At 48.7% G+C, this 15,088-nt stretch overlaps 1 protein-coding gene across 1 annotated transcript in view; it reads right to left on the bottom strand.

Moving 5' to 3' along the window:
- Window positions 1–1,733: 1,733 nt before the first annotated feature.
- Window positions 1,734–15,088, bottom strand: part of RAB30 (RAB30, member RAS oncogene family) — a 46,264-nt gene continuing 32,909 nt past the window's right edge. The window contains exons 2-5 of the mRNA XM_074572490.1: window positions 11,947–12,047; window positions 10,397–10,480; window positions 5,407–5,590; window positions 1,734–2,901 (exon numbers count right to left, since the gene is read on the bottom strand). Of these exons, the coding sequence (XP_074428591.1) occupies window positions 2,651–2,901; window positions 5,407–5,590; window positions 10,397–10,480; window positions 11,947–12,039 (612 nt within the window). The 5' untranslated portion in view covers window positions 12,040–12,047 and the 3' untranslated portion in view covers window positions 1,734–2,650. The remainder of the gene's footprint in view (window positions 2,902–5,406; window positions 5,591–10,396; window positions 10,481–11,946; window positions 12,048–15,088) is intronic.

The raw sequence follows: 15,088 nt of genomic DNA, 5'->3' as shown, positions 1-15,088 counted from the left end.
AAACCTCGAAGTGAAAATCCGTGAAAATCAAGTTAGCAGGTTCTGCTGTTTGACCAGCTCAGCTTGTTCAGTCATGAGTTCAACCTCCAGAAATGATGCAAGCAGCGCTCTAAAATGCATTTATAGTGGTATTCAGCAGGAATGAAAAGTACCTGCCCAGCTTTGATGCTTTTGGAAATCAGGCTGAGGAACCCACGGGTATTTTAGTGGGCAGTCTCCTTCCTCCTCGATGAACTCAGTCAGCCCTGCCCTACTTGTTATCAATTACAGGCTGACAAGTCCAGCCTCTGGAAAGTAAGAGCTTTTACAAATTAAATATATGTAGTATTGATTTTTAACTTGAGCGTTACCTTACACGTAACACCCCGAGCCTTGCTCTAAACAACTACCTAAAAGCTGTGCAGAATCAGCTGTCTCGGAGTCGGGTGGTCTTCTCGAGCTCAAATAGGGCTGCATCGGGCAATTTGGGGAACGCTCGAGACAGACACCGCTCTTCAGCACAGGCTGCACCACACGCTCCAGCACAGCAGAAGCCACCGAGTCCCACGGATTTCTAAATCCTCGGGATTACACCATGAGCAGAGACCGAAAGGGAGCAGTACAGGCCAGCGCACCAGGTGACACGTCCCTCAACAGCTCACACTTACAGAAGCTCTTTGCTAAGGGTTACCTAAATGACAAACAAGCCTTGCACCACAACATCTACGTCTTCCTTTTTACCACTAGCTATAACCAAAGAAAGTGACCTAAAAAATAGCAAGAAAACATTAAGAATGGCGCTATGAGACACCAATCCCCACTCTCTGACACAGAGTCAGCTCCCCGTTACAGATCAAAGGCACAACATGATACCGCCCAAAGAAGTCTTTCCAGGAAAATGTGAAAAAAAGCATTTTAAAAAGCCTTTTTTTTTTTAATTGTTATTCTTTTCAAGAAGTGCCTACTGACAGCTTTTTATGTCAATACAAAAGCTCTGTTATAATCTTCAGTACATGCCAAATAATATTAAATTGATTAACTCTAAATTCCAGCGTAGCACAGCCATGTAATTGCCAGGAGAGACTTATCCAGATTAGGTAAACTGAACTCAAACTTCTAAAAAATCATTTTTCGTGTGCGCAATCACTATCTTCCAGATTCGCTTTAAGGTCAATGTGTAGATGTGCGATGTATTATTTGCATATGGCACTAGAGGTGTAAAAACATCGCAAACGCCATAGCGCTTCCACTTCAGGGGGTTTTGTAGAAAGGAATTGCCCAAACAGTTACACGGACACTGGAGTCTGGCAGTAAGAGTACAAAGCATCACGTAAATTAAATGACTCCACAGCCCTGAACCTGAAAGCTACTCTAGCAGAGGGACGGGATGCCAAGAAGATACCTTCAAGAGCATCTCGGAGAGCAGTTCCACACGGCGAGGGCTGGCGGGGTCAGACACAGAATGATACCACTTGCAACCCCTCGCTATTTCCACTTCGCATTAAAAAGAAAAAAAACACAAACCAAAAACCCTCTACAAAATGGTACGCCTGCCTGCCTTTCAACAAGAACCGTATCTACAAGCTTTATTTTTAAGCCGGACGCATTGCAGACCGCCACGCCGAACCGTGCTCTCTTTGAACCCTTGTACACGATCCACGACGCACAAGATTTTGGTCACATCTGGTGCGCTTTTTCCCAGCTCCACCAATAACCTTCCCCAAGGCTCATTTTTCACATTAGGACATCACTAATTAGAGGAGGAACAGTTAATTTTTTATTTTTTTTTTATTTCTGGAAGGTCTTTTCATCCTATGTTGGATATCAAAGCAGCACAGTCCTTTCCCGCTATGTTCAGGCCTAGAAAAAGAGGTAACGAGATTTATTTCTTTTTTATTTTTATGAAGAGTGCTTATTAGTGTTTTTTTCCTAACCAGTCTAAGTTACACATTCAGAGGACAATGATGTAGTAAGACTACGTTTGGTCTACGGAATATTTGTCGAACTGCTAGCACCAAAGGGAGCAACTGAGCTGTATCCATGTCTTCTTAAGTCTTGAAAATGTTGATATACGTAACTTTTTTTTAATTTCATGTTCATGAAAGTGCCTGTAGATGAGAGACATAACACTATTTCAAACACTGGAGTCCTCCATGACGACGCGCGGGCAGACACTATGTACATGTCCTAAGAGCTCACTGGCTGGCAGCCCAAAGGATGGCCAGTGTAGTCCAGGCTCAGTGTTCATTGTTGGGGTTTTGATTTTTATTTTTTTTTTTTTCATTTAAAAATGACCAAACCCATTGTTCTGTGAGATCTCCATCTCTTCAATATCTTCTTCAAGAGAGGCTGCTCTAGTCTCCCACAGAAGGACAGGCAATAGCTCACGTTCTGCATTGCACGAAGCAATTGTGCGACCCTCCTTTTGCTAACCCCGCTCCAGAGACTGCAAGAAAAATGAAATTTAAACCGTGTTATATTCTGCTACGTTGACATGTAGCTGGAGCCGTCAGCCTGCCGTGCTTCCCAGTCTGCAACCTGACTGAGGGTCAGTCAGATGCGTCAAAGTTGCAGGAATTCCCTTCAAGGAGATAAATTCCAGAAAAAAAAAAAAAAAAATCCTCTAGGCCCATGGCGGAAGGGGAAAAAAAATAAATCCCATGCCAGCTTTTTAATTAAAATTACAGCAAGTCAAGTAGCTGATACTTTTCCCCTCTCCTGGTAAGGGGGAGGAGACATTGTTCACAAGGGTGTTCTGTCGTGCCTCGCTGATCAACCGGCAGGCCAAGTCCAGGAAGAGTTTTTCCACATTATCCGATTCTTTTGCCGAGGTTTCCAGATAGTACATGTCCTGTGCTTCGGAAAACTCTGCAGCTCTTTGCTGGGAGACTTCCCTCTTATCAGCTAAATCAATCTTATTACCTGCATTGATAAAAGATTTTAGAAAGGCAATTAATTTGACTTCCAAAACAAGAGAACCAGAAGTTGATCAGGGATAAAGAAGAGCTGGGTGTTGTATTACGCGTATGGACAGTGGTTTCACGTGAAACTCTCAGTGCTTGCTCTGCCCTCCAAATAGTGGATTCCCTGATACACGTGACCGACTTCATTTAATATCAGCTCATTTAACGGAATATGCCCTGTGAACATCCAAGTCAGTTCGCTTTAATTTAGCACCAGTGCATCTGTCTGCTGCTAACAACAGACATTAAAGGACTTCCATTTTAATATCTAGTGAAAATTCTCCTGTTCTTTCTCTGAGGAGCACTTAAAATGTCAATTACAGCGTGTGAGACACTAAACGCGATATTTCTCATGTCATTAGAAGCTTTAAGAGAAGCCTGGTGTGGAAGGCTGCCTTCCTATTTCAATATGCCCATGAAGGACTCGGCTGTTCAGGCGTGGGGAGCGCTCACAGAGCGAGGTGAGGCGAGAAACCAGCCCCTTCCTTCAGAGAGCACCGTTTAGCAGAGTTGATTAATGCCTCAAGCGAGCGTCTGATACGATTACACCCTATTACCGGCCGCTGCACTTCAAAGATGGTTTTTGCCATAAATGAATCTTACGAAGAAGATAACAGACTAGGAACTGTGATAACAGGGGGCCGTGTCCATGGTCTCGGCAGGTTCAGTGGCCTCGCTTCTGCCAGCGATTTTCTGAGAACCAGTGGGAGGAGAAGACTGCGCTTCCACCGGGGAGCCACATCTCCTTGCCCTCCTCTCGTCTCAGATCCCCTTTCTTTCCTGATAAAGCAGTTTCCTGGACCCGCAGTTACCTTTCTAAACAAATTATCGCTCAACACAAGTGGTTTATGATGTCACTATCTTCAAAGTGTGTATTATGGCTGTTATCATTCATATTTTGTGCTGTAGATGCTGATAATTTAAGTTAATCGTAGAATGGTTGGGGTTGGAAGGGACCTTAAAAATCACCTAGTGCCACCCCCTGCCCTGGGCAGGGACACCTCCCACCAGCCCAGGCTGCTCCCAGCCCCGTCCAACCTGGCCTTGAATTAATGTTCCCTTAAAAAAAAAAATGAATGTTTACATTTGTTAGTCACATGGTAATTATTTCTGCACCATTCGTACACATGCCATACCCTTCTTATGGAGTGTAATGAGTTTCTTGTGTGGAAGCTCCTTTTATCCCAATGCTCACTTGCAACACCACTGGGCCATGTAGAGCTCAGAAGATTTTTAAAGACACCTTAAACACATTTTACAGTCCTCTAGAGCTGTCTTTTAAACAGCAAACTATTAAAGTAGATAATGACTCTGCAGTATTAAACTTTCTGGCTTTCCCCAAGTTCTTTTTCCGTTGTTCTTTACGTATCCTTGGGCCTTTAAAAGCCAAATCCTAACTATCGGATGCTGAAAGCAGAGGGTGGAAAAGCAGAGGGAAGCCAAAACAGCCTTCACCTTGCTGGCGGCAGACAGATGGCCTGAGGTCTGCTTTAGCTTGAGTTGGAGCTCTACAGATTAACATAACATTCAGTTGTTTATTTTTAGTTTCCCTAAAATTTGTACAGAAATATCCAGTTTCCCAGCTCTGTCCCACCTGCGAATGTATGATCCACACAACCATCACATCCTGACCTGGTTCGCAGATCCTGAGCCCCTCGAGGCAAGGCTCCAGTCGTCCCACAGCTATGGGGCAGAGCAACCTGCAGACAACCCTCACTTGAGCAGATCCTGGTTTATCTGTGGAGACCTGAGCTGAAGTCACAAGGGAGACAGCTCTATTCTTAGCTCAGGTGGTGGCCGCCCCATCAACGCTTGAGTCCCATCTGGGACCAACTGGTGGGAAGTTTATTCTCCCAGGTGAATAACGACAGGACCAGAGGAAATGGTCTGAAGTTGCGGCAGGGGAGGTTTAGATTAGATATTCGGAAGAATTACTTGACTGCAAGAGTGGTCAGGCACTGGGACAGCCTGCCCAGGGAGGGGGTTGAGTCACCATCCCTAGAGGTGTTTAAGAAACGTCTAGATGTGGCACTTCAGGGCATGCTCTAGTGGCAGAGACTGTAGGTTGTTGGGTTGGACTCGATGATCCCAAAGGTCCTTTCCAACTAAGAAGATTCTGTGATTCTATGAAGTATCCACCTCTGCGTGCAATAGCCTTAGACCTGTGACATGACCACACTTCAAGAAGTGCCTGTGGTGTCCTGAACATCACTATCAGCAACTTGGGGTTGTTTGCAGAAGGAACGGTCCAAGCACCGAGCGTAAGGCACCGGCTGCACCCTGTGCCCACCTGCGGTTACAACTGGTTGGCAACAAGGTCTGCTGCACCAGTTCGAGCATCCTGCACCACCAGTTCCCACAGGTGTCACGTTTTCCAACTGCTAACACCTCCCACTGCCACCAACCCCTCGACAGGCACAGCTCACCCCCTCATCGCACCCCGCTAGGGACGATCGGCGCTTACCCACGAGCACGGTTATGACCTTGTTGCTGGCATATTGCTCGATTTCTCGCAGCCACTCGGGGAGACACCGGAAGGATTCTTCGCAGGTGATGTCGTAGGTCAAGATTAACGCGTTCGCGCTGCGATAGTAACTCTGTGTGATGGACCGGAATCGCTCTTGTCCTGCCGTGTCCCAGATCTGCAGCTTTTGGCATAACAAGGAAGGGTGGTAAAAGGGGGAAAAAAAAAATTAACTTTTTTATTTGATAGCAGCACTGCTTTGACCTAAAAAAACTCCTTCAGGGTAAAACCAATGCTGGGAAAGCACTTAGCTCTTCTCCCCTTTGGCTTCCCCTCCCCCAGCATTTTTTGTTTCCTTTCCTGCACTCGTGGATTGAAATGCAAGGCACAAAGTCAGCTGGCACCGCGGCCGACGGCTCCTGGAAGCCGCAGGTCTGCAGGCTTTCATGTGACTTCTAGCATCTCCCTCTGCCGTGGACAAAGCTGCTGGTCTGGACCTACAACGCAGGCACTGGAGGGAGAAATTCACTTCTCCTGCCCTTGAAGTCCAGCCAACAGCAGCATCCATCCCAAGAAGAAATAAGAAAGCCCCTCCTCTCGCTCCCAAAGCTAGTTATAGTTATCCTCAGATGATGGGCTGGTGGGTGGAAACCACAGGACTGAACAAGGAGCTCAGCTGAAGGCTGATCCGAGGACTCCATCAAGTTTCCTCTCCCCAACTTCAGCCGTCTCACCCAGTTGCTCGCTGCCTGCCTTCCCGACGCGTAGCACTGGTTGATGCATCCTTAACTATACCCAAGAGGTCACGAGCGTTTTCCAAACCCTCTGGGCCCAGGAAGACAACATACATTTCCCAATACAAACTGAACTCGTACTGTTTTTATAATTTGACCATCTGACAGTTTTTGGTGGGTCACCAAAACCTCAATTCTTCAAAAGGGCAGTCAAAGAAACAAACACCCAAAATTAAAACATTTCAACATAAAAGAGTACTTCTCTGCTTCAGCTTTTATTTTTTCAAAACACCCCTCCCTGGAATTAAATATGTGAAAGGGCGATTTCCAGCCAGAATCCTGTGTACTTTGGGAAGAAAAAGGTAAAGTATTTGAGATTTTTTCCGTATATTCAGCAGCCCGTAACAGAGAAAACCTTATTCTTGCCCAGTTCCAAAGTCGAACTACGCCAGCTACTCATCATAAACGTGTTAGTCTGAAATGAGAGCTCCCAGTAGCAGCTTTCAGACATAGAGTATGATTTGAAAAAGCACGTTTTTTGCAGGGAAAGTAATTTGTGGCTGGCTCACAGTTCCTGGGAACCTTTGTGCTTCGTCTCTTGGCATAGCTGTATTTAAAGGGCTGAATGTGGCACGTGTAGCTAAATGATACACAAAACCATGAGTGAAATTACTTGCACGTGAAATTCGCGAGATAACGAACACATCCCCGTTAAAACAGAACGGCCTCCAAACTCCCGCAGATGGAAAAATACAGACAATTTTGTCGTTGCTCAGCTATTTCCCAGGAAAAACATTTACTGATTGGTCTGCTGGTTAACGCCAGCTTCTGTGTGTTTCACATTTATTGAGAAGATCCCCAAGCTGACAAAAACTTGATGTGAATGTGTTCTTCCACCGCTGTAATATATCGGACATGGAAAGCAAGAGGCATTTTGCTGGGGAGGGGGTTTCTTACTGGCTGCAGCCGTGAGTCTTCCTGATGCTTCCCGCTTCCCCAACATTTGCACCTACGTTTAGCTTCATGAATACGAGCGTTCCCACCAAATGCAATAAGGTCACAGGTGCGTACAGCCCAGCCCTCTACTGGCAGCGCGGAGGATGTTTAGCTTTGACCAGCACGATAACTGCTACCTGCTTGGCTCGAATTTGCGTAGCCTCTTAGTACGGGTGCTGTACGTATTTTTGGTTTCGTCAGGAAAGGCCGGGCAGATCAAAAGCCCCCTCAATGCACAGAGCTGCCTCAGCTCATCTCTCAGCGAGCTCGAGTAGCCACTCATACAGGCCTTCACGCTAGCGAGTCCCTCTCCACTGACTTTCAAACGCAGTTCTGAAGGCTGGGAAGTGTTTTTCCCACAGAAATCTATCATTGATTTTCAAGTCTGAAAACCTTTTCGGCAATCGGCCCTGCTCTCTCATCCTGGATCCCAGCAGACGTGCGGGAGATGCTGCCCAGCCCGGGAGCGGCGTCGCGGCTCAGGCACTGTGACATGAGCTAACAGGCGGCAAAGCGCCTCGTTTGACTGAGATGTCATTTTTATTGCTCTGTGCTCTCACTCATTCCCGCTTTTTGCCCTCATTAAATGTTTATTCTCACTAGCAGTGCTTCCTCAAAAAGAGTTTCAGCTTTACTCCCTGAAGGAATCCACTCAGATTCCATTCCAGATGCTGGAAGGCTCATTCGAATGCCCAAACGTATCGTACTAAGCGTCCTCCCAAGCTTGGTCATTGTGGCCGAGCTCCAGCAACTCCAATTTACTTCACTGGTGGGGTCAGGAGAGGGACTTTGATTTAATAACTGAGATCTTACAGCAGCCTTCCAGTCCCTAAAGGGGGCCTACAGGAAAGCTGGGGAGGGACCCTTCATCAGGGGGTGTAGCGATAGGATGAGGAGCAATGGTTTCAAACTGGAGGAGGGGAGATTTAGATTAGATATTAGGAAGAAATTTTTGACTCTAAGGGCGGTGAGCCCCTGGCCCAGGTTGCCCAGAGAAGCTGTGGCTGCCCCATCCCTGGAGGGGTTCAAGGCCAGGCTGGACGGGGCTGGGAGCAGCCTGGGCTGGTGGGAGGTGTCCCTGCCCAGGGCAGGGGGTGGCACTGGGTGGTCTTTAAGGTCCCTTCCAACCCGAACCGTTCTGTGGTTCTATGACTGTTTGCTACATGAAATATGGCTGGTACACCAGCCACCACTCGCTAAGGCTCTGTGAAACACAAGCCAGCCCCAGGGTGATTAGGAGAGCTGCTGGGGTGGACGCTTGTGCATTCATCAGACACTCTCAGGCCAGCAGGGACCTACCACGCTGACAAGTTTTCCTTTAGCTTGTAGAGCTTCCCCGAACCACCCTTGCCCTTGAGATAGCCCATGTTGGCATGACTGCTCCCAACTGTCTCTCCTAAGGAGCTTGCATCCTCAGCCCAAGCTAGTCTTAACACAGGATTATGTCATGGGAACAGCAAGTGAAACTCAGATAAATCCTTAGGGTGAGTTCACCTGTCCAAAAACCAGAGCTCGGATATAAGCGACGTTCTCAAGGCTCCACCTGTACTTGACAGGGAACCAGATGCTTGGAAAGGAGAGGAGTCTGAGGTGGATGGAACCTTCCTCAGAGATTGCTTTTCGCCCTCCATTGACCAGGACAATCTTGAGACAGCTGGTTTAAGCCAGGTATACAGGAGAAAAAATGAATTCCACCTTCAATGTAGTACTTAAGCCATTTACCAGTTTAGATCCTCTGAGCTGCTCCACTAGAGCTGGTTTTGGCAGAAAGAAGCGTCTCTGCTGTCCGAGGAGCCTGGACAAGCAGCACCCGTGTCCTGGCCAACCCCGCTACGCCAGATGCCTGCTAACGAGCATCGCAACCATCAAACTAAGCACCGACAGCACGGGGGCTACACACGATCCTCGCTGCCTGCTGCTCTGTCCCCCTTGAACAGCGATGTGCTGAACATTAACTCCGTCTTTATCAGGTGAAGGTATTTACACCTCTTGTTTTTCACCTGCTCGGGCTGGACGGTCTTCTGGTCGGGGACAATCACTTGCCATCAGTTTGTACAGCTCCTCACGCAGCAGGGTGGCAGCCTGCTGACATGATCATGGCTTTTAAAATCTATCCTAAACTTAGGAACATACCACCTGACCTTTTTCTTAGAAACCCTCTGTGCTGAAATACAGGTTAACAAAAATCCCAGGGCTGAAAATCCGCAAAAGCCCACTGTTTCCATCCATCACCTACACAAGCTAAAAAACGGGTCTCAATGTCACATCCATCCACTGTCACGCTGCTGCCGCTCTCCCATTTGCTCACTATTGGATTTGATGAAGTCAGCAAGGGGAAAACCGCTGTTTTTCACTTTGATGCCACTGGATTTAATGCAAGAAGAGTAATTCCAGGAGCAGCTCAGGGACCCTGGCCACCTTGACATTAAAGACTCAGACAACAATACTCTTCTCCCACCGCTCAGACACCAGAGTAGCTCTAGTGAAGTCTCTACTAACGAGCAGAACGGCGCCAGCCAACATCTCTGGGCGCTGGAACCCAACCACGTATCCCATTAAAGCATGAGATCAGTCCCTGGTGTGTTTTGACCCAGACAAAGCAGTTCTCTGCCAAGTGATGGTCAGGTTCAGTTTGGGAGTTGGCGCAGGACAAGGACAGTTTTCCAGCAGCAGTTTGGTTACAACCACTCTATTTTGGAAGGTGAAAGAGTTAATAATGCAGACATTGCCCTTCTCACTTCAACCCATTGACCGTAGTGTTAGTATTGTGACCATCTCCACTTCTCCCAACTCCATAACTTGGCAGAAGTGGAAGATAAGCCATTGTTGTGCAGAACCACCCAAGTCCAAAAGCCTGCTCTCTGCAACAGCTGTCTTAGGAGCTCACGGAAGACCTTCACCGAGCACATCCCCGTGGGAATGCAACAGATTTCTGCTTACCAGAAATGCCGTGAGCAGAGATTGCGCTGAAGCGCTTCTTGGCGCTTCCTCAACCCCCAGCCAGGCACAATCTCAGTGTCTCCCAAGCAAGGACAGAGTTTTGCAAGACCTCCCCTTTCCATTTTCTCCCTTAGAATTTGTTCACTGTTATGATTCTGATGGTAATTGTGGAGAGGGGGACACAGTGATAGACCCAGCATCACCTGAGCCATGTCACGTAGCCCTGGGCTTCCCCATGTGCCCACAGGCCTTCCAGCAGCGAGAAACCTCAGCTATGGTACTACCACACGAGTTCATGCCAAAAACGATTGGGCTCCTACCTTTACTTTTTCACCGTTTATCTCCACAGTTTTAATCATGAAGTCAACCCCAATCGTGGCTCCTTGACCCGGCGGGAAAAGCCCCTGAAAGAAAACAGAGTTTCATTAAGCAAATTTCTGTTGCGCTTTCTGGGGGCCAGTCCTCACCTTTTTCCAAGCCCAAAACTATTCCTCCCTTGTGCCCTTCCCAAGACACTTATTTCCACCGCATTTAGAGAGGAAAACATGAGATCTCCCCAGCACAAAGGTTACCACAATTCAACCCCACAGTGCTTTCCCTGCCAACACATCCCTAGTCATGTAGCAAGTCGTTGAGTTACGGGGGGAAAACAGAAGAGGAGGAGGATGCACACAGGGAAAAAGAGAGGGGAAAAGCCCTTCTGCTTCTGTGCAGTTGGAAGAGGAAGGGGAAGGGTAGACGAGGACCCTCCATCCTACTTCCCAATGCCTTGAAAGAGGTGTGAGCGTGGGATGAGACGCCTTTGCTCCTGCAACCTCACGCCTTCCCTCTCCCCTCCACCACAGGCCATGGCGGGGAAAGGCGTTTCTGGCAGCTCCCAGCACCAGGGGCACATCCCTGCACAGCATTTCGGGAGTGAAGCAGGGGCCAGACACTACCAGTGCCACAGCAATGGCAAGGGCTGCCATGATACTGGTGCCCTTGATTGCAGCACCATCAGAAAGGAGCAACAGCAAACTGTAAAAAAACCAATAAAATAGTAAACCGAGCTTTTTAATTTCTGGTGCCTAGGTCTACAAAGCCATGTTGATTTGGGGGCACATCCATCCCCTATAGCAGGTGCACTGCCAAAGCACAAGCAGCAGAAGTGGCCACAGATTTTTTGCGGTTAACCCTTTTGGGGCCGAGTAGCTTCATTGCCACCGGCTGTCACGTGCGGTTGGAGAGTGTTTAACATCACCAGGGCTTTAAAACTAAAATTACCAGTGAGGGGGAAAATTGGTGACAATTCCTAGTGAAGAGTGCAACAAAACCCCCGCAACTTATGCTTTATAGTGCATCATGCAAAACCTTCTCTTGCCCTGGATCACAGAAGCCTGGTCCTTTCCCTGTTTTTCTGCCACAAGAAAAGGTTTGGTTTTCAACAGAAGACACCAGACTGACAGCCCAGGACCCAGATTATTTAATTATCTACTAATGACAAATAAGAGGGAGAGCTTTGTGCAGCAGCAGGAAGGATGGGGAGTAGGAGGCACAAGGGACCACGCCAGGAGATCTGGTGGTCCTTATAACTGGTCCAGAGAGCCTCCAAATCCCAGCGGCTTTCAGAGAGGACTTTCCATCTTTGGTGAGGGACGAGTTTTCTCCAACACAGGATGCCCAACAGGGCTAAGTACAGCACTAGATACACGTGTGCTGGTTGTGCCAGCACGTTGCTGTAGGTGATGCACGCAACCCAAAGCGCGGACAACAAATTGCTTCGGAGCTGGAATGCCAGCGAATCCCTCAGTGCACAGCCACGGGCTCCACGCTCCCATCCCCGTGCTGTCCCCACCCCGACATCCCACGTCCAAGAGGCGGCCAACCTTACCTGAGTGAAGCGACGGACTAAGCAGGTCTTCCCCACACCGGCGTTGCCGATTAAAACAATTTTGAAGAGGAAATCATAATCTTCCATACTCATTTACGCAGCTGCAAGAGAGAGAGAGAACGCGACACGACATGAACCGAGGCGGTGGGGAAATGCCCTTTTATTCCTGCTGAACTTTATTCCTCCAAATATTCAGGACAAAGGTCCCCTGGCACGCGCGTGGCTCCTCAGATAAGGGAGAAGAGCCCTTCCCGCCCCGAGACGGGGCATCCACGTAGTTCAGCGTCGCCTGCTGCGAAACCGTGGCCGCATTTCATCTTTCACAGCATCTCACCTGGCTGCCCAGGAATTAGAGATGCTGGTTTTCCGCTTTCAGAGCAATGCTCCGAACGAGCCCGAGCCACCGTTTCCTACATTTCCCCAAATGTTTGTTTCGCTTTTAACCACGTCAGCTCCAAAGGACAGCGTGGACTTTGCCACCTTGTCCGAGGGGATCGTGTGATTTATTTCTGTTAAGGCAACACCCAGAACGCCCCCCAAGCTCCTCCTCTGGGTACCCGCAGAGCGGGGCTGGGGCACACATGAGGGCAGAACAGATGGGGAAATGAAAATAATTTAAAAACAAAAGCAGCAGCGTTTGCCTTAAAGGCAGAAAGAGCTCGTTTGCTGCAATCGCAGTGGGGAGCGGGGCGCCAGTTTGGCTGGAGTACATTAAGAGAGGTCTTTAAAAAAGAAGAAATAATAGATGCTATTAGAAATATTGCTACTACTATTATAGTTTTCTTTAGTTTTGTGAGGATAGCTTGCTTGGTGTAAAGCTCAAGTGGGAAGTGAACAGAGGAGCCTGGGGGGTACCCAGCACACATCCCCCCCCCCCGCCAAGTCCATCCTCCTTGGCAGGACGTAGAGTGATGTTTCAGCAGCGTCACAGGGATGGGCAGAGCTGCCTACACGAGGGAAGACCTACGGGGCTTCCTTAAGGCCACTCGAAGTACGGGGAGGGCTGAACAGCTAAGCGTAGTTTGCCGTGGCTGAGCAAGGGATGAGAATCCACACCTCCCTCTCCAGCGCACCCCGGGGTGCTGCCAACACCCTGACCAGAGGAGGGGTCTGTAACCTTTGAGAAAAGTAACAACAGGCAGAAGAGACTCGGTTGGAGATTTGGGGCAGACAGAAAAACCCACAGACGAGGGAGAGCAGAGGGGCAGTGTCCCAGCCCCGTGTCCAGGAGGATCCAGGTATTTTACGTGGCGTCAAAGACCTGTCCTCAAGACTGGTCTGGAGTAATGGCATAAGAGACGCCAGTGAGGAGACAGATTTACAAGCCATCAGTTGAGATACGGAGTGAGGCGATAGCTGAGCGTCAGCACCTAACCCACCGGTACCTATAGGGTGGGCACTGGATGGGAAGAGAGAGCCAAAGATGGGAAGTGTAGGAGACGGGGGGGACGGAATTGAAAAAAAGATTATTATGAAGTTGCTGTCCTCAGCAGAGACCCAGGCTGCTTAGAGGGTTTTTACAGAGGTGACAGTCTGGGCCTGCCTGGCAGGGCACACCGAAATGGCTCTCCACGCACCACCCAGAGCCCGGCGGACCTGAAAGCAAAACAGGCTGAAGACTGACTCAGCTGCTTCACGGCTACGCGAACCTTGGCCTTTCCAGCAGCCTTAAAAAAGAGTAACCACACCAATTAGTGACTAATGATGCGCATCACGTCAGCAGATGGTTAGCAGGGGCACGGCTGAGTCACGACACAGACATGTCACTTTGCCTGGGCCAGTGACACAGCCTGGCACTTGCCCTACTGCTGCTTTGCTGAGCTGGAGCTACGGAGCCCTGGATGTGCCACCAACCAGCAGCAGCTGGAGCTGCCCTGAGGATGCTCGAACGTCTCCTTGCTCCCACACGCAAGACCTTGCGGCTCCCTGCTATCCCTTAATACAGTGAAGGAGTGGGACCTTAAAGAGCAGCCTCCAAAAGCGCCCTTCTTTATTTTCTAAGGTTGTTATTTTGTGTAATCGTTGTGTATCTCCATGCCTGGCTTTCCCAGGCCCTGGGTAACAACAGCATTAACAACGTGTTGACAGCGTTCTCACAATGGAGGCTAAATGTTAATGTACGCTTTCAAGCTTTCATACTAGCCAACATGAAGAAAAATGTGATCATCCAGTAAAAGCTATTTCAAGACTAACGAGACTGACTCGGCACTGGATAATTATCCCTGGGACGCTTCAAGTACAGGAGGGCACTGCTCCCTCCTAGAGGGATTTCAGTTCTATTACTTGTACCCTAAACAATCCAACGTTCAAATTTATCTTCTCAGGAAGCTTAAAAATAAACTTCCTCTGCAGATCTTTGAGCTCAGAAACGCTAAATGGCTCAGACATACCCTAGAGTTATGTCTGATTCCCTTCATTAGGCTCCAAGACTAATCGTATGTGATAATGACCCCAAATGGGAACTGGAAGACGAGCCAAGGCCATAAAAAAAATACAAAAAAACACAACACGATGATGAGATTAAATGCCAGAACTGAAGAGACGCAAGAAGTGGGGGCACAGCAGGGGAGAAAGCGACGGGCTGAGCAGCAAGGGAGAGAGAGAAGCGATGTGGGAGGCGGAGCGGGCAGCCGAGGTTGACCGGCGCTGCCCTGCCATTCGCCTGTTCACCAAAACTGGCGTTTCTCCCTCTGACGTGCGCACACACACCGACCTACCACGCCGTCAGCGCTCAGCACAGAAACATGGCACTGCTGTTACGAAATCTCCTACTTCTGCAAGCCGAGCCTTTCGGCCAAGTGACCTTTGCTGCTGACTCAGGCTCACGCGACCCTCCCTCTCCCCAGGGAAGATGTGTCTCAGCCTCTGCCCGGCTCGGGGAAGGCGCATCTCAGTAATACATCACACTTTGAATTATATGCTTAAAAAAAAAAAAAAAAAAAAAATGCAGAGCGCAACATTGTTTGCTTGCTTTTGGTTTGGGGATTTGGCTTTTTTTTCTTTTTTCTTCTCTTTCTGTTTTCTTGTGTTTGCAGACGCGCAGCTCTGCCTTGCAGCCCTGTTGAAGGCGTCAGAGCCGCAGCTGCCTGTCCCACCCTTTGGCGGAGACGAGGCCCTGCAGCAAGGGCAGGGGACGGGATGC

Source organism: Larus michahellis, chromosome 1 (genome assembly GCF_964199755.1).
Source record: "Larus michahellis chromosome 1, bLarMic1.1, whole genome shotgun sequence".
NCBI lineage: Eukaryota > Metazoa > Chordata > Aves > Charadriiformes > Laridae > Larus > Larus michahellis.
The sequence above is the reverse complement of the archived record's forward strand: the minus strand, read 5'-3'. Positions and strand labels throughout refer to the sequence as shown.